Below are 21,942 nucleotides of genomic sequence, written 5' to 3' on the forward strand. Positions count from 1 at the left end.
CTCCTGTAATGAAATAATCTCTTTCACAGCAAGAAAAGCCAGATAACTTATGACATCTTTTCTGATAATAAACACATTCCTTAAAAGAAACAATGCTATGTTTACTTATATATTTTACTCCTATATTATTTTTATTTTCTCATTTCCAGCAAAACACATACCAAATTTTGAAGAGAAAATATATTTCTTGTCCTTATAATTTCTGTCTGGCCAAGTATAGACGTCCTGAATTTCTAAAACCTTAGTAAAGGATTTGAATAGATGTGAATGTCGTTTTATTAAAGGCATTTTACTAGGAGTAAATGGAAGAGTGAATGACTCCTCAACAACTCATACTAATACCTAGCAGTGTCCACCCTTGAGATAACTATTGCTGCCAGACAACACAGACTGCTTTGTAGACGGCAGGGCTGTATTGATGGTGTGGTACTGACAGGATTCACTTATATTTGAGAAATTTTGCTACATAAATCACACATCCTCATTATCCCCACCCAGTTTTAGCAACCATTATCTGAGGAAGTAGGGAAGAAATTCTATGGATAATCAAATATCTGAGGAATAAAACTTCTTTGATGAGTAAAGACATGAGACTTTCTTATTATATTTGAAGAAACCATATTTTAATAAAATTTAGTGGTATCTTTGCTACTATCTTTGTAGCAACTTTTTTGTTTAAACTTCTACGATTTTGTTTAAAAGGTTAAATATTTTTATTATACTTGTGAGCTTGCCTAAAGATACAAATTATTCTTAAAAAGTCATTTATGTTAATTTTTACTATATCACACAAAAAAATCTTATATATACCTTAATGTTAGGAGAAGGGTGATTTCTCAGTAGTTGGATAAGTACTGGAAAGGCCTTTTCTTCTACAAGAAACTGTTGACTAATGGGATTGCTTGTATGGGCGACACCTGTAAGAATCCACAACTCCATGAGATAATATTTTTTCCATCTTGAAAATGGTAAAGTCAAACATAGCTCAACATATTTGGTTGATAATGTGTCCTAGTGTAATATGGTTGGTAAATTACAAAAAGAAATGCTATATTGACACTATTTTTCCTTAATTAATTTTTTAAAAGGCAAAGTGGATAAACACGGAAAATTTACTGTTAGAAGTGTAGATGGTTTTCTAATAGTCACAGAACAAAGAAATTAGAAGTGCTGGACTATCAGGGAATAATAATGTAATAGCTATCATTTATTAAAAAATTATTATGTACAAGGTACTTTAGCTTATAGTTGCTACTGTTTTCCATAAAAAGTTTTTTGTTTTGTTTTGTTTTTTGCAGTACGCGGGCCTCTCACTGCTGTGGCCTCTCCCGTTGCAGAGCACAGGCCCTGGACGCACAGGCTCAGTGGCCATGGCTCACGGGCCCAGCCACTCCGCGGCATGTGGGATCTTCCCGGACCGGGGCACGAACCCGTGTCCCCTGCATCGGCAGGCGGACTCTCAACCACTGCGCCACCAGGGAAGCCCATAAAAAGTTTTTTTTATAAAAATAACTCGAGTAATCACCTGGTTAAATTTCTGGATTCCTTAAATACACATACTAAAAAGATAATCTTACTTTTCCTTTTAAACATACTACTTTAAATTGCAGGTCTAATCTCAATGAAGAAATTCAGATCATCTCTTTCTAGTGGACATGCACAAACAATTTAAATTTTGTTCTTTTGCCAATAAATGTCACAACACATATGCAGTGGGTTTACATACTTAAATATAAATACAAGATTGGGCTCCTTTATGAACAATAAAGAGAAACCACCTACTTATTATGACCTGGGGAAGTTTGAAGGGACTAAGGGAAATATTATAGAAGGAGCAAAGAATACTTTGGTTTCCTTGTCCCCTACTCCCCCCACACTGGCCACCAGGGGATGTACACAAACACTAATTACATGAATAATCTTCATTCAACCGACAGGTATTGAATGCCTGGTACACCAGGCACTGAGGTAGGAGGTAGGGCTAAAAAAAGGACTTAGAATCTCTACCCTCAAGGAGTTTATATTTTATAGGGTGAGCAACTATTTAAATATATGATTTCAATACCATGCAATAAGTGCTTTGACAGAGGTTAGAAAACTACACTTGAAGCACAGAAGAGGTATTGCTCACTTCAGAGTAGGTGGAAAAGGAGTAGGTAGGGAGATTTCAAGAGGTGAAGATGCTGGAGGTTGGTTTCAAAAAAATTACTATTTTTAATAATGATGATTATAATGATGATGGTAATGTTATAAGATGAACACCCTCAAAGCTCTGACTGAACCTTCACACGTTAATAATGGAATGGAACTCAAAAATTAAGTTGGGAAAAGAATCAGTAGGCTGAACAATTCTCAGAGCTCACACTTGTCTAGGGATGGTTTGTGTTCCTACTGGCCGGAGTGTAGATACCTCATAATACACGGGGCTATACAAAGAGATGGAGTCCTCTGAAAGGAATCATCCCAAAAGCACAGAGTTAAGTTAGTTCCAACGTAAAGGCTGCTCTAGACTTGTCCTAGGAAAGGTTAAAAGCTAGGTGCAAAAGGTTCTGATCCCAAGTAAAATAACTGCATGCCAGAATAAAGCCTAACTCTCTGTAAAGGAAAACAATAAGATCCAGCATATATCCATTTAAAACTCACAATGCCCAGCAGTCAATCAAAATTTCTTATGCATGATTTTAAAATATGAAATACCTAAGGTAAAACTGGCGAAAAATGTGCAAGAGTTGTACATTGGCAACTATAAAACATTGCTGGGAGATATTAAAGAAGGCGCAATAAATGGAGAAATATACCGTGTTTATGGATTACAAAACGTGATATTAATGGGATGCATGTTCTCCCCAACTTTACTTATAGATTCCATGCAATTCCCATCAAAATAACAGAAGGATCTTTTTTAGAAATTGGCAGGTTAATCTTTTAAATTATATGGCAATACAAGGGAACTGAAACATCCAAAACAGCTTTGAAAAACAGCAAGGTCGAAGGACTTAATGCTATCTGCTTTCAAGATTTACAGTAAGCCTACAGTAATTAAGACAGTGAGTATAACATAAAGATGGACAAATAGTTAAATAGAACTGAATAAAAAGTCAAGAAATAGACCCACAAATATCTAGTCAATTGATTTTTGACAAAAGTGCCTAACTAATTCAATGGAGGAAAAGATAATCTTTTCAATAAATGATGCTGAAGCAGTTGGGCAGCCATATGTGAGAAAATGAATCTCAGCCAACTCAAAATGTATCATGCATCAAAATATAGAGGAAAACAGAAAAACTTTATGATCTTGGGTTTAGCAGAGAGTTCTTAAAGAGGACACAAAACCTACAAACTGAATAATTTTTAAATCAATGAATTGGACTCCATCAAAATTTAAAACTTCACCTCTTCAAAAGACTCTGTTACAAAAATGGAAAAATACCACAGACTCGAAGAAAATTTATGCAAAACGTACATCTAACAACAACAAGAAAAGAGCTGTATCTAGAATTTATAAAGAAGGCTTACAACTCAAGACAACACAATGTATAAAATGGGCAAAATATTTGAACAGATACTTTAGCAAAGAAGATATACAGGGCTTCCGGGAAGATGGCGGAACAGTAAGACGCGGAGATCACCTTCCTCCCCACAGATACACCAGAAATACATCTACACGTGGAACAGCTCCTACAGAACACCTACTGAATGCTGGCAGAAGACCTCAGACCTCCCAAAAGGCAAGAAACCCCCCACGTACCTGGGTAGGGCAAAAGAAAAAAGAATAAACAGAGACAAAAAGATAGGGACGGGACTTGCACCAGTGGGAGGGAGCTGTGAAGGAGAAAAGGTTTCCACACACTAGGAAGCCCCTTCGCGGGCGGAGACTGCGGGTGGCAGAGGGGGAAAGCTTCGGAGCCGTGGAGGAGAGCACAGCAACAGGAGTGCAGGGGGCAAAGCAGAGAGATTCCCGCACAGAGAGTCAGGGCCGACCGGCACTCACCAGCTCGAGAGGCTTGTCTGCTCACCCGCTGGGCCGGGCGGGGCTGCAAGCTCAGGCTCGGGCTTCGGTCGGAGCGCACGGAGAGTACTGGGGTTGACGGCATGAACACAGCGCCACGGCTAACCGGGAGGGAGTCCGGGGAAAAGTCTGGACCTGCCGAAGAGGCAAGAGACTTTTTCTTCACTCTTTGTTTCCTGGTGCGCGAGGAGAGGGGATTAAGAGCGCTGCTTAAAGGAGCTCCAGAGATGGGCGCAAGCCGCGGCTAAAAGCGCAGACCCCAGAGACGGGCGGGAGACGCTAAGGCTGCTGCTGCCGCCACCTAGAAGCCTATGTGTGAGCACAGGTCACTATCCACACCCCCTTTCCGGAGAGCCTGTGCAGCCCGCCACTGCCAGGGTCCCGGGATCCAGGGACAACTCCCCCGGGGGGAATGCACGGCGTACCTCAGGCTGGTGCAACGCCAGCCTCTGCCGCTGCAGGCCCGCCCCGCACTCCGTGCCCCTCCCCCCCCAGCCTGAGTGAGCCAGAGCCCCCGAATCAGCTGCTCCTTTAACCCCATCCTGTCTGAGTGAAGAACAGACGCCCTCCGGTGACCTACACGCAGAGGCAGGGCCAAATCCAAAGCTGAGCCCCTTGGAGCTGTGAGAACAAAGAAGAGAAAGGGAAATCTCTCCCAGCAGCCTCAGAAACAGCGGATTAAAGCTCCACAATCAATTTGATGTACCCTGCATCTGTGGAATACATGAATAGACAACGAATCATCCCAAATTAAGGAGGTGGACTTTGAGAGCAAGATTTATTATTTTTTCCCCTTTTCCTCTTTTTGTGAGTGTTTATGTGTATGCTTCTGTGTGAGATTTTGTCTGTATAGCTTTGCTTCCACCATTTGTCCGAGGGTTCTATCTGTCCGTTTTTTTTTTCTTAATAATTACTTTTTATTTTAATAACTTTATTTTATTTTACTTTATCTTCGTTCTTTCTTTCCTTTCTTCCCTCCTTTAGACAACAAATCATCACAAATTGAGGAGGTGGACTTTGAGAGCAAGATTTATGATATTTTCCCCTTTTCCTCTTTTTGTGAGTGTGTATGTGTATGATTCTATGTGAGATTTTGTCTGTATAGCTTTGCTTCCACAATTTGTCCTAGGGCTCGATATCCATCCATTGTTTTTTTTTTTTCTTTCTCTTAATAATTATTTTCTTATTTTAATAACTTTATTATATTTTATCTTAATTTATTTTATTTTATCTTCTTTCTTTTTTCCTTCCTTCCCTCCTTTCTTCCTTCCTTCCTCCCTCCCTCCCTCCCTCCTTCCCTCCCTCCTTTCTTTCTTTCTTTCTTTCTTTATACTTCTACTAATTCTTTCTTTCTATTTTTTCTCCCTTTTATTCTGAGCCGTGTGGATGAAAGGCTCTTGGTGCTGCAGCCAGGAGTCAGTGCTGTGCCTCTGAGGTGGGAGAGCCAACTTTAGGACACTGGTCCACAAGAGACCTCCCAGCTCCACATAATATCAAATGGCGGAGATCTCCATCTCAACACCAGCACCCAGCTTCACTCAACGACCAGCAAGCTACAGTGCTGGACATCCTATGCCAAACAACTAGCAAGACAGGAACACAACCCAACCCATTAGTAGCGAGGCTGCCTAAAATCATAATAAGTCCACAGAAACCTCAAAACACACCACCAGATATGGACCTGCCCACCAGGAAGACAAGATCCAGCCTCATCCACCAGAACACAGGCACTAGTCCCCTTCACCAGGAAGCCTACACAACCCACTGAACCAACCTTAGCCACTGGGGACAGCCACCAAAAACAACGGGAACTACAAACCTGCAGCCTGCAAAAAGGAGACCCCAAGCACAGTAAGATAAGCAAAATGAGAAGACAGAAAAACACACAGCAGATGAAGGAGCAAGATAAAAACCCACCAGACCTAACAAATGAAGAGGAAATAGGCAATCTACCAGAAAAAGAATTCAGAATAATGATAGTAAAGATGATCCAAAATCTTGGAAATAGAGTAGACAAAATGCAAGAAACATTTAACAAGGACCTAGAAGAACTAAAGATGAAACAAACAATGATGAACAACGCAATAAATGAAATGAAAAATACTCTAGATGGGATCAATAGCAGAGCAACTGAGGCAGAAGAATGGATAAGTGACCTGGAAGATAAAATAGTGGAAATAACTACTGCAGAGCAGAATAAAGAAAAAAGAATGAAAAGAACTGAGGACAGTCTCAGAGACCTCTGGGACAACATTAAACGCACCAACATTCGAATTATAGGGGTTCCAGAAGAAGAAGAGAAAAAGAAAGGGACTGAGAAAATAGTTGAAGAGATTATAGTTGAAAACTTCCCTAACATGGGAAAGGAAATAGGTAATCAAGTCCAGGAAGCACAGAGTGTCCCATACAGGATAAATCCAAGGAGAAATATGCCAAGACACATATTAATCAAACTGTCAAAAATTAAATACAAAGAAAACATATTAAAAGCAGCAAGGGAAAAACAACAAATAACACACAAGGGAATCCCCATAAGGTTAATAGCTGATCTTTCAGCAGAAACTCTGCAAGCCAGAAGGGAGTGGCAGGACATATTGAAAGTGATGAAGGAGAAAAACCTGCAACCAAGATTACTCTACCCAGCAAGGATCTCAGATTTGATGGAGAAATTAAAACCTTTACAGACAAGCAAAAGCTGAGAGAGTTCAGCACTACCAAACCAGCTCTACAGCAACTGCTAAAGGAACTTCTCTAGGCAAGAAACACAAGAGAAGGAAAAAACCTACAATAACGAACCCAAAACAATTAAGAAAATGGGAATAGGAACATACATATCGATAATTACCTTAAATGTAAATGGACTAAATGCTCCCACCAAAAGACACAGATTGGCTGAATGGATACCAAAACAAGACCCATATATTTGCTGTCTACAAGAGACCCACTTCAGACCTAGAGACACATACAGACTGAAAGTAAGGAATGGAAAAAGATATTTCATGCAAGTGGAAACCAAAAGAAAGCTGGAGTAGCAATTCTCATATCAGACAAAATAGACTTTAAAATAAAGACTATTAGAAGAGACAAAGAAGGACACTACATAATGATCAAGGGATTGATCCAAGAAGAAGATAAAACAATTGTAAATATTTATGCACCCAACATAGGAGCACCTCAATACATAAGGCAAATAGTAACAGCCATAAAAGGGGAAATCGACAGTAACACATTCATAGTAGGGGACTTTAACACCCCACTTTCACCAATGGACAGATCATCCAAAATGAAAATAAATAAGGAAACACAAGCTTTACATGATACATTAAACAAGATGGACTTAATTGATATTTATAGGACATTCCATCGAAAAACAACAGAATACACATTTTTCTCTAGTGTTCATGGAACATTCTCCAGGATAGATCATATCTTGGGTCACAAATCAAGCCTTGGTAAATTTAAGAAAATCGAAATTGTATCAAGTATCTTTTCAGACCACAATGCTATGAGACTAGATATCAATTACAGGAAAAGATCTGTAAAAAAATACAAACACATGGAGGCTAAACAATGCACTACTTAATAACGAAGTGATCACTGAAGAAATCAAAGAGGAAATTAAAAAATACCTAGAAACAAATGACAATGGAGACACGACAACCCAAAATCTATGGGATGCAGCAAAAGCAGTTCTAAGAGGGAAGTTTATAGCAATACAATCCTACCTTAAGAAACAGGAAACATCTCGAATAAACAACCTAACCTTGCACCTAAAGCAATTAGAGAAAGAAGAACAAAGAAAACCCAAAGTTAGCAGAAGGAAAGAAATCATAAAAATCAGATCAGAAATAAATGAAAAAGAAATGAAGGAAATGATAGCAAAGATCAATAAAACTAAAAGCTGGTTCTTTGAGAAGATAAACAAAATTGATAAACCATTAGCCAGACTCATCAAGAAAAAGAGGGAGAGGACTCAAATCAATAAAAATAGACATGAAAAAGGAGAAGTTATAACAGACACTGCAGAAATACAAAGCATCCTAAGAGACTACTACAAGCAACTCCATGCCAATAAAAAGGACAACCTGGAAGAAATGGACAAATTCTTAGAAATGCACAACCTGCCAAGACTGAATCAGGAAGAAATAGAAAATATGAACAGACCAATCACAAGTAATGAAATTGAAACTGTGATTAAAAATCTTCCAACAAACAAAAGCCCAGGACCAGATAGCTTCACAGGAGAATTCTATCAAACAATTAGAGAAGAGCTAACACCTATCCTTCTCAAACTCTTCCAAAATATAGCAGAGGGAGGAACACTCCCAAACTCATTCTACAAGGCCACCATCACCCTGACACCAAAACCAGACAAGGATGTCACAAAGAAAGAAAACTACAGGCCAATATCACTGATGAACATAGATGCAAAAATCCTCAACAAAATACTAGCAAACAGAATCCAACAGCACATTAAACGGATCATACACCATGATCAAGTGGGGTTTGTTCCAGGAATGCAAGGATTCTTCAATATATGCAAATCAATCAACGTGATACACCATATTAACAAACTGAAGGAGAAAAACCATATGAATATCGCAATAGATGCAGAGAAAGCTTTCGACAAAATTCAACACCCATTTATGATAAAAACCCTCCAGAAAGTAGGCATAGAGGGAACTTTCCTCAACATAATAAAGGCCATATAAGACAAACCCACAGCCAACATCATCCTCAATGGTGAAAAACTGAAAGCATTTCCACTAAGATCAGAAACAAGACAAGGTTGCCCACTCTCACCACTCTTATTCAACATAGTTTTAGAAGTTTTAGCCACAGCAATCAGAGAAGAAAAGGAAATGAAAGGAATCCAAATCGGAAAGGAAGAAGTAAAGCTGTCACTGTTTGCAGATGACATGATACTATACATAGAGAATCCTAAAGATGCTACCAGAAAACTGCTAGAGCTAATCAATGAATTTGGTAAAGTAGCAGGCTACAAAATTAATGCACAGAAATCTCTGGCATTCCTATACACTAATGATGAAAAATCTGAAAGTGAAATCAAGAAAACACTCCCATTTACCATTGCAACAAAAAGAATAAAATATCTAGGAATAAACCTACCTCAGGAGACGAAAGACCTGTATGCAGAAAACTATAAGACACTGATGAAAGAAATTAAAGATGATACAAATAGATGGAGAGATATGCCATGTTCTTGGATTGGAAGAATCAACATTGTGAAAATGACTCTACTACCCAAAGCAATCCACAGATTCAATTCAATCCCTATCAAACTACCACAGGCATTTTTCACAGAACTAGAACAAAAATTTTCACAATTTGTATGGAAACACAAAAGACCCCGAATAGCCAAAGCAATCTTGAGAATGAAAAACGGAGCTGGAGGAATCAGGCTCCCTGACTTCAGACTATACTACAAAGCTACAGTAATCAAGACAGTATGGTACTGGCACAAAAACAGAAAGATAGATCAATGGAACAGGATAGAAAGCCCAGAGATAAACCCACGCACATATGGTCACCTTATCTTTGATAAAGGAGGCAGGAATGTACAGTGCAGAAAGGACAGCCTCTTCAATAAGTGGTGCTGGGAAAATTGGACAGGTACATCTAAAAGTATGAAATTAGATTACTCCCTAACACCATACACAAAAATAAGCTCAAAATGGATTAAAGACCTAAATGTAAGGCCAGAAACTATCAAACTCTTAGAGGAAAACATAGGCAGGACACTCTATGACATAAATCACAGCAAGATCCTTTTTGACCCACCTCCTAGAGAAATGGAAATAAAAACAAAAATAAACAAATGGGACCTAATGAAACTTCAAAGCTTTTGCACAGCAAAGGAAACCATAAACAAGACCAAAAGACAACCCCCAGAATGGGAGAAAATATTTGCAAATTAAGCAACTGACAAAGGATTAATCTCCAAAATTTATAAGCAGCTCATGCAGCTTAATAACAAAAAACAAACAACCCAATCCAAAAATGGGCAGAAGACCTAAATAGACATTTCTCCAAAGAAGATATACAGACTGCCAACAAACACATGAAAGAATGCTCAACATCACTAATCATTAGAGAAATGCAAATCAAAACTACAATGAGATATCATCTCACACCAGTCAGAATGGCCATCATCAAAAAATCTAGAAACAATAAATGCTGGAGAGGGTGTGGAGAAAAGGAACCCTCTAGCACTGTTGGTGGGAATGTAAATTGATACAGCCACTGTGGAGAACAGTATGGAGGTTCCTTAAAAAACTACCAATAGAACTACCATATGACCCAGCAATCCCACTACTGGGCATATACCCTGAGAAAACCATAATTCAAAAAGAGTCATGTACCAAAATGTTCATTGCAACTCTATTTACATTAGCCCGGAGATGGAAACAACCTAAGTGTCCATCATCGGATGAATGGATAAAGAAGATGTGGCACATATATACAATGGAATATTACTCAGCCATAAAAAGAAATGAAATTGAGCTATTTGTAATGAGGTGGATAGACCTAGAGTCTGTCATACAGAGTGAAGTAAGTCAGAAAGAGGGAGACAAATACCGTATGCTAACACACATATATGGAATTTAAGAAAAAAAAATGTCATGAAAAACCAAGGGGTAAGACAGGAATAAAGACACAGACCTACTAGAGAATGGACTTTAGGATATGGGGAGGGGGAAGGGTAAGCTGTGACAAAGCGAGAGAGAGGCATGCACATATATATACTACCAAACGTAAGGTAGATAGCTAGTGGGAAGCAGCCGCATAGCACAGGGAGATCAGCTCGGTGCTTTGTGATCGCCTGGAGGGGTGGGATAGGGAGGGTGGGAGGGAGGGAGACGCAAGAGGGAAGAGATATGGGGACCTATGTATATATATAACTGATTCATTCTGTTGTAAAGCAGAAACTAACACACCATTGTAAAGCAATTATACTCCAATAAAGATGTTAAAAAAATACAAAAAATAAAATAAAATTAGAAGTTTTGTTAGAAACATTGAAAAAAAATGAAGATATACAAATGACAAATAAACACATGAAACGATGCTCTACATCATTAGTCATTAGGAAAATGTTAATTAAAACCACAATAAGATTTACTACATATCCACTACAATAATAAAATTACCATACTAAATGTTGATGAGGATGTGAAGCTACTGGAACTCACACACAGCTAGTAGAAGTGCAAAGTGGTAACACTACTTTGAAAATCAATCTGGCAGTTTCTTTAAAAGTAAAACATACACCTACCATATGACCCAGCAATCCTACTTCTAGATATTTACCCACGAGAAATGTTCGTAACAGTTTTATTTACAATATAGCAAGAAACAGGAAACAATCCAAATGTCCTTCAATGGGTGCATGGGTAAACAAATCATAATATATCCATAAGCATTAGGGTTTTCCAAAGAAAGAACCAATGGGATATATATGTATGTATGTATGTATATCATAAGGCATAAAACTAACCATCACACCATACAATGGAATACTACTCAGCATTGAAAGAGAAGTATTTTATTGATATTTGATACAATAATATGGATGAATGTCAAAATAATCATGCTGAGTGAAAGAAGCAAGAGAAAAGTACACATGTATAATTCCATTTACATAAAATTCTAGAAAATGCAAACTAATCCATAGTTATAGAAAAATCAGTGGTAAGATCATTTAATATCAAATTTTAAAAGTAATTTTGTGCTGTTAGGATCCATGTCATAAATTCAAATCAGCACATTATTTTTTAAAGAAAAAAATCAGAAGCTTATGTTTTAATATGTAAAATACAATAAAGCTATTCTCAGACCATAAGAAAAAAAAACCCAGATCAGTGGTTATCTGGGTATGGGGTGCAAAGAGGGAGGAATTAGGAAGGGACAATGAAACATTTGGAGGTGATGATTATATTCACTTACTTGATTGTGCTGATGGTGTCAGTGCTGAATACATATGTCAAAACTCATCAAACTGTACACTCTAAATAATGTATTTAATATTTTATTCTATTGTTTATTTTATTTAAATATCTTCTTATATGTAAACTGTATTTCAATAGCACTTTTAAAAACACTCACATTTTAAAAGCACTAGGTGTGCAAAGAAGCAGGAAAATATGATTCATAATCAAGAAAAAAATCAGCCAATAGCAAGAGACCCAGAAATAACAGATAGGCTGGAACTAGTTACAGGGATGTTAAAACAGCTATTTTAAATATGTTCTATATGTTCAAGGGTATAGAAGAAAACATAAACATGATGAAGAAGAAAAAGGAAGGGGTATGTGTGTGTAAAGAGTCTAAGCTGGTGAGTTTGAAAGCAAGAGTTTTTTTCTGTAGTTCTTGTCTATGGCAAGAACTTGTCTATGGCAAATGTGGACAGCTTTGAAGTAAACTAATGAGAAGAAATTGAAAACACACACATATATCAGTTATCTTTGTATTATCATTTACTAGAATTTTAGAAATAATTTATACCATAGACTCTGGCTAAAACAACAACAACAACAACAAAATTATCTTGCCTGACTTGATTGCCTGCAAGCAGTTAGTGAATTTCAGTAAAGTAGCTTTTCTAAGAAAAAAGGAAAAAAAAATTTTTGAAACCAAGTCCTATGTTCTTCAGCTAGAATTTTTAATTTATTTTTTCTGGAAATACAATGGACTAGAAATAAAGTTTTAGGTTTTTTTTTCTCTTGCCTACAGGAAGCAGTCTCAATCAGTCCCCATACATTCATGCAGGTCAGCAAAGAACCTGATTTTTTATTTTTGGTAAGTCAATCACCAACAATTCCACAACATTTTTCAGATATCCCAAAAGGTTAATTCCTCTGCAAAGAAAGGAACAACTAGGCCTAGTGGCCACTATGTAAACAAAGAATCACTACGGAAAGAGACTGGAATCGAAAAATGTGCCACAGCACTAGAAACACTTCTATATCTTCAAAAACATATAGTTCCTGAGATTCAAAATAAGAAATATTTTTCTCTTAACTTAAAAAAGGAGATCCCTTTAAGTCAAAATAGCCAAGGCTCATGGTCCTCATTTCTCATTCTAACCAGAACTCAAGAGCAAGACTGATACAATATGCTTAACTACACCACTTTTACTCATTAAGGTCTTGGAGAAATAAAAACATTATAATAACAGGTTAAATATCGTTAAGGGCTGCAACAGTAGGGATAGAGAAGAAGAGAAGATATTTTTTAAGAGAAGAAGAGAAGATATTTTTTAAACTGAGAATAAACGTACAAACCGATACAGATGGATCCCACTGCTTTGATGACACTCAGAAGTGTTCCTTCAGCTATTTTACTAATCTTTAGTAAGCGAACCAGTGGTGCAATTCCATTCCCTTCACATATTTGATTTTGGTGTATCCTGCTGTCCTTACTTAGCGCTATGACTGCTTCACCTCCTGGCAACAATAAGCAAGAAACATGTGTGATACTCCAATGTCTGGTTCTATATTGTACAGATTTATGCATAGAAAATAACTTACCAACATACTGCATTTTAGCTGATGGTGATAAAAGCATATTTATTATAAAGTTGTATCCAATCTGTTCTGCCATATACTTTCGTTGTTTTAGTGTTTGTCCTGCCAAGGCCCAAAGTGTTACAGCTCCTTGTTCCTTAACATCTATTTGAAATGCCTATTTAAAAAAGTATTCTATTCAGTCAATGAGGATTTATTGAATACCGTAGGAATCTATGTTTGATAAAATGTTTATTCTAGAATTGGTTTTAGTTTTCTTTTCACTTAATTAAATTCAACATTGAATGCTTTATCTAAGAAAAATGAAAAAGAATCATAAAATTCCTACCTTGAGGAGTTTTAAAAGATATTTACTTAGTGATTTTTCCAGAAATGCTCTCTGTATAGCAGGGTTGTAACTTGCCAGTGCTTCCACAGCCATTGCACCCTTCACTTGAACACCAAGCTGTTTTCCCACAAAAAGAGCCACCAGAGGAGGAATGGCTCCTTCCATAGCCATAGCATCCTGAACTTCCTTATTGTCACGTGCAACCTCAGCAATTGTAACAGAAGATACAGCTGTCAACACATCTTCAAATGAATTCAAGAACCAGTTAAATAAATCTTTTAAAAAGTAAGAACATAAAAATGCAGCATATATCACTAGTTCCCCATATTTGAAAATCAAATTTATAGAGTTTAGAAAATAAAGAAAAATAGAAAAAATAAAACTGTCCAGACTTTCACCACCCAAGCACAAACATTTCATTTAATCTCATCCACTACTTTTATAAATATATATAATATGTAAATATAGATAATTTTAGTGTTACATATTTAATATAGTGGTACTATAAACACAGTATCCTGCATTTTAATTTACCATAAAATTTTTCCCATTCTTTATGAACATCAGTGTCTCCTAAATATTCCATTAATGGGTGTATCACATTTCCTTAAACATTTGCATTTTAAAAAATAATGTGTTGTTTCCAACTTTTCACTGTTTTAAACAATGCTTAGGAGAAATCTTGGCACATTTCCTTCCTGTTTGTATTTTTTTCCCTTATTATAAGAGTCCTAGGAACTATTGGAATAACTTAATACATTTGCAGTAAATTTATTTTTTTTCTCCCCTTTTTCTTCTTTTTTAAATTGAAGTATAGTTGACATACAATATTATGTTAGTTTCAGGTGTACAGCATAGTTATTTGATATTTAAATACATTATGAAATGATCAACTCAAAAAGTAACCATCTATTCCCATACAATGTTATTTCAATATTACTGGCCATATTCCTTATGCTGTATACTACATCCTTGTGACTTATTTTATAACTGGAAGTTTGTACTTCTTAATCCCCTTCACTTATTTCGCACAACCCCCAAACTCCCTTTGCCTCTGGCAATCACCAGTTTGTTCTCTGCATCTATGAGTCTGTTTTTATTTTGTTTGTTCATTTGTTTTGGTTTTTAGATTCCACACATAAGTAATATGATATTTGTCTTTGTCTGACTTATGTCACTTAGCATAATACCCTCTAGTTCCATCCATATTGCTGCAAATGGCAAGATTTCATTCTTTTTTATGGCTGTAAATATTCCATTGTGTATATATACTACATCTTCTTTATTCATTCATCTATCAGTAGGCACTTAGGTTGCTTCAATATCTTGACTATTGTTAATAATGCTAACTGAAAATAGGGGTGCTTTTATCTTTTTGAATTAGGGTATAAGTTTTCCTTGGGTAAACATCTAGAAGTGGAATTGCTGGATCATTTGGTAGTTCTATTTTTAATTTTTTGAGAAATCTCCACACTGCTCTCCATAGTGGCTGCACCAATTTACATTCCCACCAACAGTGCTAGAGGGTTCTTTCTTCTCCACACCCTCAGCAACACTTGTCATTTGCTATCTTTTTGATGATAGCCCTTTGAAGAGGTGTGAATGATATCTATTGTGGTTTTGATTTGCATTTCCCTGGTGATTAGTGATGTTGAGCATCTTTTCATATGTCTCTTGGCCATCTGTATATCTTCTTTGGAAAAATGTCTATTCAGGTTCCCTGCCCACTTTTTAATTGGATTGTTAGGTTTTGTTTTTTTTGTTTTTGTTTTTGTAACGTTGAGTCATTTGAGTTCTTTATATATATTGGATATTAAGCTTTTATCAGATATATTGTTTGCAAATATTTTATCCCAATCAGTAGGTTGTTTTCTCATTTTGTTGATGGTTTCCTTTGCTATGCAAAGCTTTTTAGTTTGATTTAGTCCCATTTGTTTATTTTTGGTTTTGTCTCACTTGCCTGAGGAGAAATATTCAAAAAATATTGCTAAGATCAATGTCAAAGAGCATACTGCCTGTTTTCTTCTAGAAGTTTTAAAATTTCAGGTCTTACATTTAAGTCTTTAATCCATTTCAAGTTTATTTTTGTATACAGTGTAAGAAAGTGTCCAGTTTGATTCTTTTGCATGAAGTTGTCCAGTTTTCCCAACAGCATTTATTGAAGAGATTATCTTTTCCCCATTGTATATTCTTTCCTCCTTTGTCACAGATTAATTGACCATATAAGCATGGGTTTATTTCTGGGCTCTCTTTCTTTGCCATTGATTTATGTGGCTCTTTTTGTGCCAGCATGATACTGCTTTGATTACTATAGCTTTGTAGTATAGTTTGAAATCAGGGAGTGTGATACCTCCCGCTCTGTTCTTCTTTCTCAAGATTGCTTTGGCTATTTGGGTCTGTTGTGGTTCCATACAAATTTTAGGATCATTTGTTCTAGCTCTGTGAAAAATGCCATTGATATTTTATTAAGGATTTCATTGAATCTGTAGATTACCCTGGGTTGTATGGCCATTTTAACAACATTAATTCTTTCAGTCCACGAGCTTGGTACATATTTCCATTTATTTGTTTCAACTTCAATTTCTTTCATCAATGTCTTACAGTTTTCAGAATACAGGTCTCTCACCTCCTTGGTTAAATTTATTCCTAGGTATTTTATTATTTTTGATGGAATTGTAAATGGTATTGTTTTCTTAATTTCTCTTTCTGATAGATTATTAGTGTACAGAAACACAATGGATTTCTGTATATTAATTTTGTATCCTGCAAATTTACTGAATTCATTTATTAGTTCTAATAGTTTTTTGGTGGCCTCTTTCGGGTTTTCTATATATAGTAGTATAATTTCACCTGCAAACAGTGACAATCTTACTTTTCTCTTTCCAATTTAGAGTCTCTTTATTTATTTATTTTATTTTCTGATTGCTGTGGCTAGAACTTCCACTACTAGTTGAATAAGTGACAAGAGTGGGCATCCTTGTCATATTCCTGATCTTAGAGGAAATGCTTTCAACTTTTCACTGTTGACTATGATATTAGCTGTGATTTTGTCATATATGGCCTTTATTATGTTGAGGTATATTACCTCTATACCCACTTTGTTGAGAGTTTTTATTATAAATGGATGTTGAATTTTGTCAGAAGCTTTTTGTGCATCTATTGAGATGATAGAATTTTCATCCTTGGTTTGTTAATGTGGTATATCACACTGGTTAATTTGTGGACATTGAACCATCCCTGGGATAAATGCCACTTGATCATGTATGATCCTTTTAATGTATTGTTGAATTTAATTTGCTAATATTTTGTTGAGGATTTTTGCATCAATGTTCATCAGGGATATTGGCATGTAATTTTCTCTCTTTTTTTTTTTTTTTTGTAGTTTCTTTGGTTTTGGCATTTGGGCAACGGTGGCCTCACAGAAGGAGTTTGGAAGTGTTCCTTTCTCTTCAGTTTTTTGGAATAGTTTGGAAAGGATAGGTATTAACTCTTCTACAAATGTTTGATAGAATTCACCTGTGAAGGGACTTCCCTGATGGCACAGTGGATAAGAATCAGCCTGCCAATGCAAGGGACACGGGTTTGATCCCTGGTCTTGGAAGATCCCACATGCCATGGAGCAACTAAGTCCATGCACCACAACTTCTGAGTCTGCGCTCTAGAGCCTGTGAGCCACAACTACTGAGCCCATGTGCTGCAACTACTGAAGCCTGTGCACCTAGAGCCCATGTTCCACAACAAGAGAAGCCACTGCAATGAGAAGCCCGCACACTGCAATGAACAGTAGTCCCCACTCTCTGCAACCAGAGAAAGCCTGTGCGCAGAAATGAAGGCCCAATGCAGCCAAAAATAAATTAATTAATTAAAAAAAAAAAACCTTAAAAAAATACTTGTATACAAACGTTCATAGCATTATTTTATTTTATTTTTTTTTGCGGTACGCGGGCCTCTCACTGCTGTGGCCTCTCCCGTTGCGGAGCACAGGCTCCAGATGCGCAGGCTCAGCGGCCATGGCTCACGGGCCCAGCAGCTCCGCGGCATGTGGGATCTTCCCAGACCAGGGCTCAAACCCGCGTCCCCTGCATCGGCAGGCGGACTCTCAACCACTGCGCCACCAGGGAAGCCCCATAGCATTATTTTTATTAAAAAAAGAATTCACGGGGCTTCCCTGGTGGCACAGTGGTTCAGAGTCTGCCTGCTGATGCAGGGGAGACGGGTTCGTGCCCCGGTTTGGGAAGATCCCACATGCCGCAGAGCGGCTGGGCCCTTGAGCCATGGCCACTGAGCCTGCACGTCCAGAGCCACAACGGGAGAGGCCACAACAGTGAGAGGCCTGCGTACCGCAAAAAAAAAAAAAAGAAAAAGAAGAATTCCCCTGTGAATTCTTTAGTTTATTGGGAGTTTTTTGATTAATGATTCAGTTTCACTGCTAGTAGCAGTCTGCTTCTATTTCTTCCTGATTCAGTTTATCCATTTGTTCTAGGTTGTCCAATTTGTCGGTGTATAATTGTTTGTAGTAGTATCTTATGATCCTTTGTATTTCTGTGGTGTCAGTTGGAATTTCTCCTTTTTAATTTATAATTTTATTTATTTGGGCCCTCTCTCTTTTTTCTTGATCAGTTTGGCTAAAGGTTTATCAATTTTGTTTATCTTTTCAAACAACCAGCTCTTAGTTTCCTTTATCTTTTCTATCTTTTTTTGTCTCTAGTTCATTTACTTCCACTCTGATCTTTATTATTTCCTCCATCTACTAATTTTTTTGTTTGTTATTCTTTTTCTAGTTCCTTTAGGTGTAAGGTTAGACTGTTTGAGATTTTTCTCATTTCCTGGGATAGGCCTGTATTGCTAAACTTCTCTCTCAGAACTGCTTTTGCTAAGTCCTATAGATTTTGCAAAGTTGTACTTTTATTTTTCTTAAGGTGTTTTCTGATTTCCTCTTTGATTTCTTCATTGACCCATTGTTTTTTTTTTTTTTTTTAATTAACATGTAGTTTAGTCTCTACGTGTTTTTGTGTTTTTCTCATTTTTTTTCCTGTAATTGATTCCTAATTTCATACCATTTGGTCGGAAAAGATGCTTGATATAATTTCTATCCTCTTAAATTTGTTGAGACTAGATTTGTGGCCTAGCAAGCTATATATCTGGAGAATGTTCCATATGCACTTGAAAAGAATGTGTATTCTGCTGGTTTTGGATGGAATGTTCCATATATATCTGTTAAGTTCAGTTGGTCTAATGTATCATTTAAGGCCAATGTTTCCTTATTGATTTTGTTTTGATGATCTGTCCATTGATGTAAGTGGGTGTTAAAGTCCCCTACTATTACTGTGTTAATGTCAGTTTCTCCCTTTGTGTTTGTTAATATTTGCTTTATGTATTTAGGTGCTCCTATTTTGGGTGTATATGTATTTATACATGTTATATCTTCTTGTTGGATTGATACCTTTTATCATTATGTAATGCTCTTCTTTTTCTCTTGTTACAGTCTTTGTTTTGATGTCTATTTTGTCTGATATAAGTATTGCTACTCCAGCTTTCTTTTTATTTCCATTAGCATGGAATGTCTTTTTCCATCCCCTCACTTTCAGTCTGTGTGTATCTTTAGATCTAAAATGAGTCTTGGGGGCTTCCCTGGTGGTGCAGTTGTTGAGAATCCGCCTGCCAATGCAGGGGACACAGGTTTGAACCCTGGCCCAGGAGGATCCCACATGCCGTGGAGCAGCTAAGCCAGTGTGCCACAATTACTGAGCCTGCACTCTACAGCCCGTGCTCTAGAGCCCACAGGCCACAGCTGCTGAGCCTGCGTGCCGCAACTGCTGAAGCCCACATGCCTGGAGTGTGTGCTCCGCAGCAGGAGAGGCCACTGCAGTGAGAGGCCCGTGCACCGCAGTGGGGAGTGGCCTCTGCTCACTGCAACTAGAGAAAAGACCGAACGCAGCAGCAGGGACCCAATGCAGCCAAAAATAAGTAAATAAAATAAATAAATTTATTTTAAAAACAAATAAATAAAAATAAAATGAGTCTTCGTAGGCAGCATATTTATGTGTCTTGTTTTTTATCCATTCAGCCACCTTATATGTTTTGTATGGAGCATTTAGTCCATTTACATTTAAATTAATTATTGATAGGCATGTACTTATTGCCATTTTGTTAACTGTTTTCTGGTTGTTTTGTAGTTCTTCTCTGTTCCTTTTTTCTTCTCCTGCTCTCTTCCCTTGTGACTTGATGAGTATCTTTCGTGTTATGTTTGGGTTCCTTTCTCATTTTTTGTGTATCTATTATAAGTTTTTGGTTTATGGTTACCACTAGGTTCATATGTAACAACCTATGTATATAGGTGTCTATTCTAAGTTCATGATCTCTTAAGTTTGAACACATTTTAAAAACTCTAAAATTTTACCCCCTCCCCATGTTAAGCTGTCTACTAGCTCTGTAAGTGGTTAATCCACTATCTTTATTATATGTTTGCCTTTACCAGTGATATTTTTTCTTTCATAATTCTATTATTTCTAGTTGTGGCCTTTTCTGCTTAGAGAACTCCCTTTAACCTTTCTTGTAAGGCTGGTTTAATGGTGATGAACTCTTTTAGCTTTTGTCTGTAAAACTCTTCTCTCTCCTTCAATTCTGAATGATAACCTTGCCAGGTAGAGTATTCTTGGTTGTAGGTTTTTTCCTTTCAGCGCTTTGAATATATCATGTCACTTTCTTCTGGACTGCAAAGTTTCTGCCAAGAAGTCAACTGATATGGGAGTTCCCTTATATGTAACTAACTGCTTTTCTCTTGCTGCTCTTAAGATTAAGATTTTAATTTTTGACATTTTAATTATAATGGGTCTTGGTGTGGACCTCTTTGGGTTCATCTGTTTGGGACACTGTGCTTCCTGGACTTGGATGTCTGTTTCCTTCTCCAGGTTAGGAAAGTTTTCAGCTATTACTTCTTCAAATAAGTTCTCTGCCCTTTCTCTCTTATCCTTCTTGGACCCATATAATGTGAATGTTGGTACACCTGATGTTGTCCCAGAGGTCCCTTAAACTATCCTCATTTAAAAATTTTTTACTTCTTTTTTCCATTCAGCTTGTGTGAATCCACTACTCTGTCTTCTAGATCACTTACCCATTCTTCTATATTATCTACTCTACCATTGATTCCCTCTCGTATATTTTCCATTTCTGTTATTGTATTCTTCAGCTCTGATTGGTTCTTTTTTATATTTTGTAACTCTGTTGAAGTTCTCACTGTGTTCATCCATTCTTCTCACAAGTTTGGTGAACATCTTTATGATTATTACCTTGAACTCTATCAGGTAGATTGCTTATCTCTGTTTCATTTAGTTCTTTTTCCGAGGTTTTGTTTTGTTCCTTCATTTAGAACATATTCACCTGTCTCCTCATTTTGCCTAAGTCTCCAAATTTATTTCTATGTATTAGGTAGGTTCCTTCTCTCTCCCAATCTTGGAGAAGTGGCCTTATGTAGGAGATGTCCTATGGAGTCCAACAGCATGCTCCCCTCTGGCCACCAGAGCTAGATGCTCAAAGGGTGTCCTTATGTGGGCTATATGCCCCCTTCTGCTGTAGTGGGGCCAGCTACTTTGGGCACACTGGTAGGCAGGACTGGCTCCTGGTCTGGCTGACTGAGAGGTCCTGCCTTGTGTGGCTGCTGTGGGCACACTGGTGGGCAGGGCAGGCTCTGGTGGTTAGACAGTTGCGAAGCCAGTGATGCAGGCAAGCTGGTGGGTGGGGCAGGCCCCTAGCACTAATAGGCTAGAAGGAGGATTCCAAAATGTGCCTGCCAGCATCAGTGTCAGCACAGTAGAAGATCACATGAATAGCTGCCTCAGTGTCTCATTCCCCAGTAGGAGTCCCAGCTGCCTCCTGCCTCTCCAAGAGGCCTCTCCAAGATGAGCAAGTGGGTCTGACCTAGGCACCTTTCAAACTGCTGCCTCTCTGCAGTGGGGCTCAGAGCATGTGAGATTTTGCATGCACCCATAAGAGCAGTTTCAGTTTCCTACAGCCCTCTGGCTCTCCCAAACATACGCCTCACTGGTTTTCAAAGCCAG

At 37.5% G+C, this 21,942-nt stretch overlaps 1 protein-coding gene across 1 annotated transcript in view; it reads right to left on the minus strand.

Annotated features, from left to right (window-relative positions):
- Positions 1-21,942, minus strand: part of ANKAR (ankyrin and armadillo repeat containing) — an 88,324-nt gene that overhangs the window by 20,515 nt on the left and 45,867 nt on the right. The window contains exons 13-16 of the mRNA XM_027126056.1: positions 13,886-14,127; positions 13,561-13,714; positions 13,315-13,476; positions 811-917 (exon numbers count right to left, since the gene is read on the minus strand). Coding sequence (XP_026981857.1) covers positions 811-917; positions 13,315-13,476; positions 13,561-13,714; positions 13,886-14,127 — 665 coding nt within the window. The remainder of the gene's footprint in view (positions 1-810; positions 918-13,314; positions 13,477-13,560; positions 13,715-13,885; positions 14,128-21,942) is intronic.

Source organism: Aethalodelphis obliquidens, unplaced genomic scaffold (genome assembly GCF_003676395.1).
Source record: "Aethalodelphis obliquidens isolate GAN/ISIS:26980383/991018 unplaced genomic scaffold, ASM367639v1 scaffold2, whole genome shotgun sequence".
NCBI lineage: Eukaryota > Metazoa > Chordata > Mammalia > Artiodactyla > Delphinidae > Aethalodelphis > Aethalodelphis obliquidens.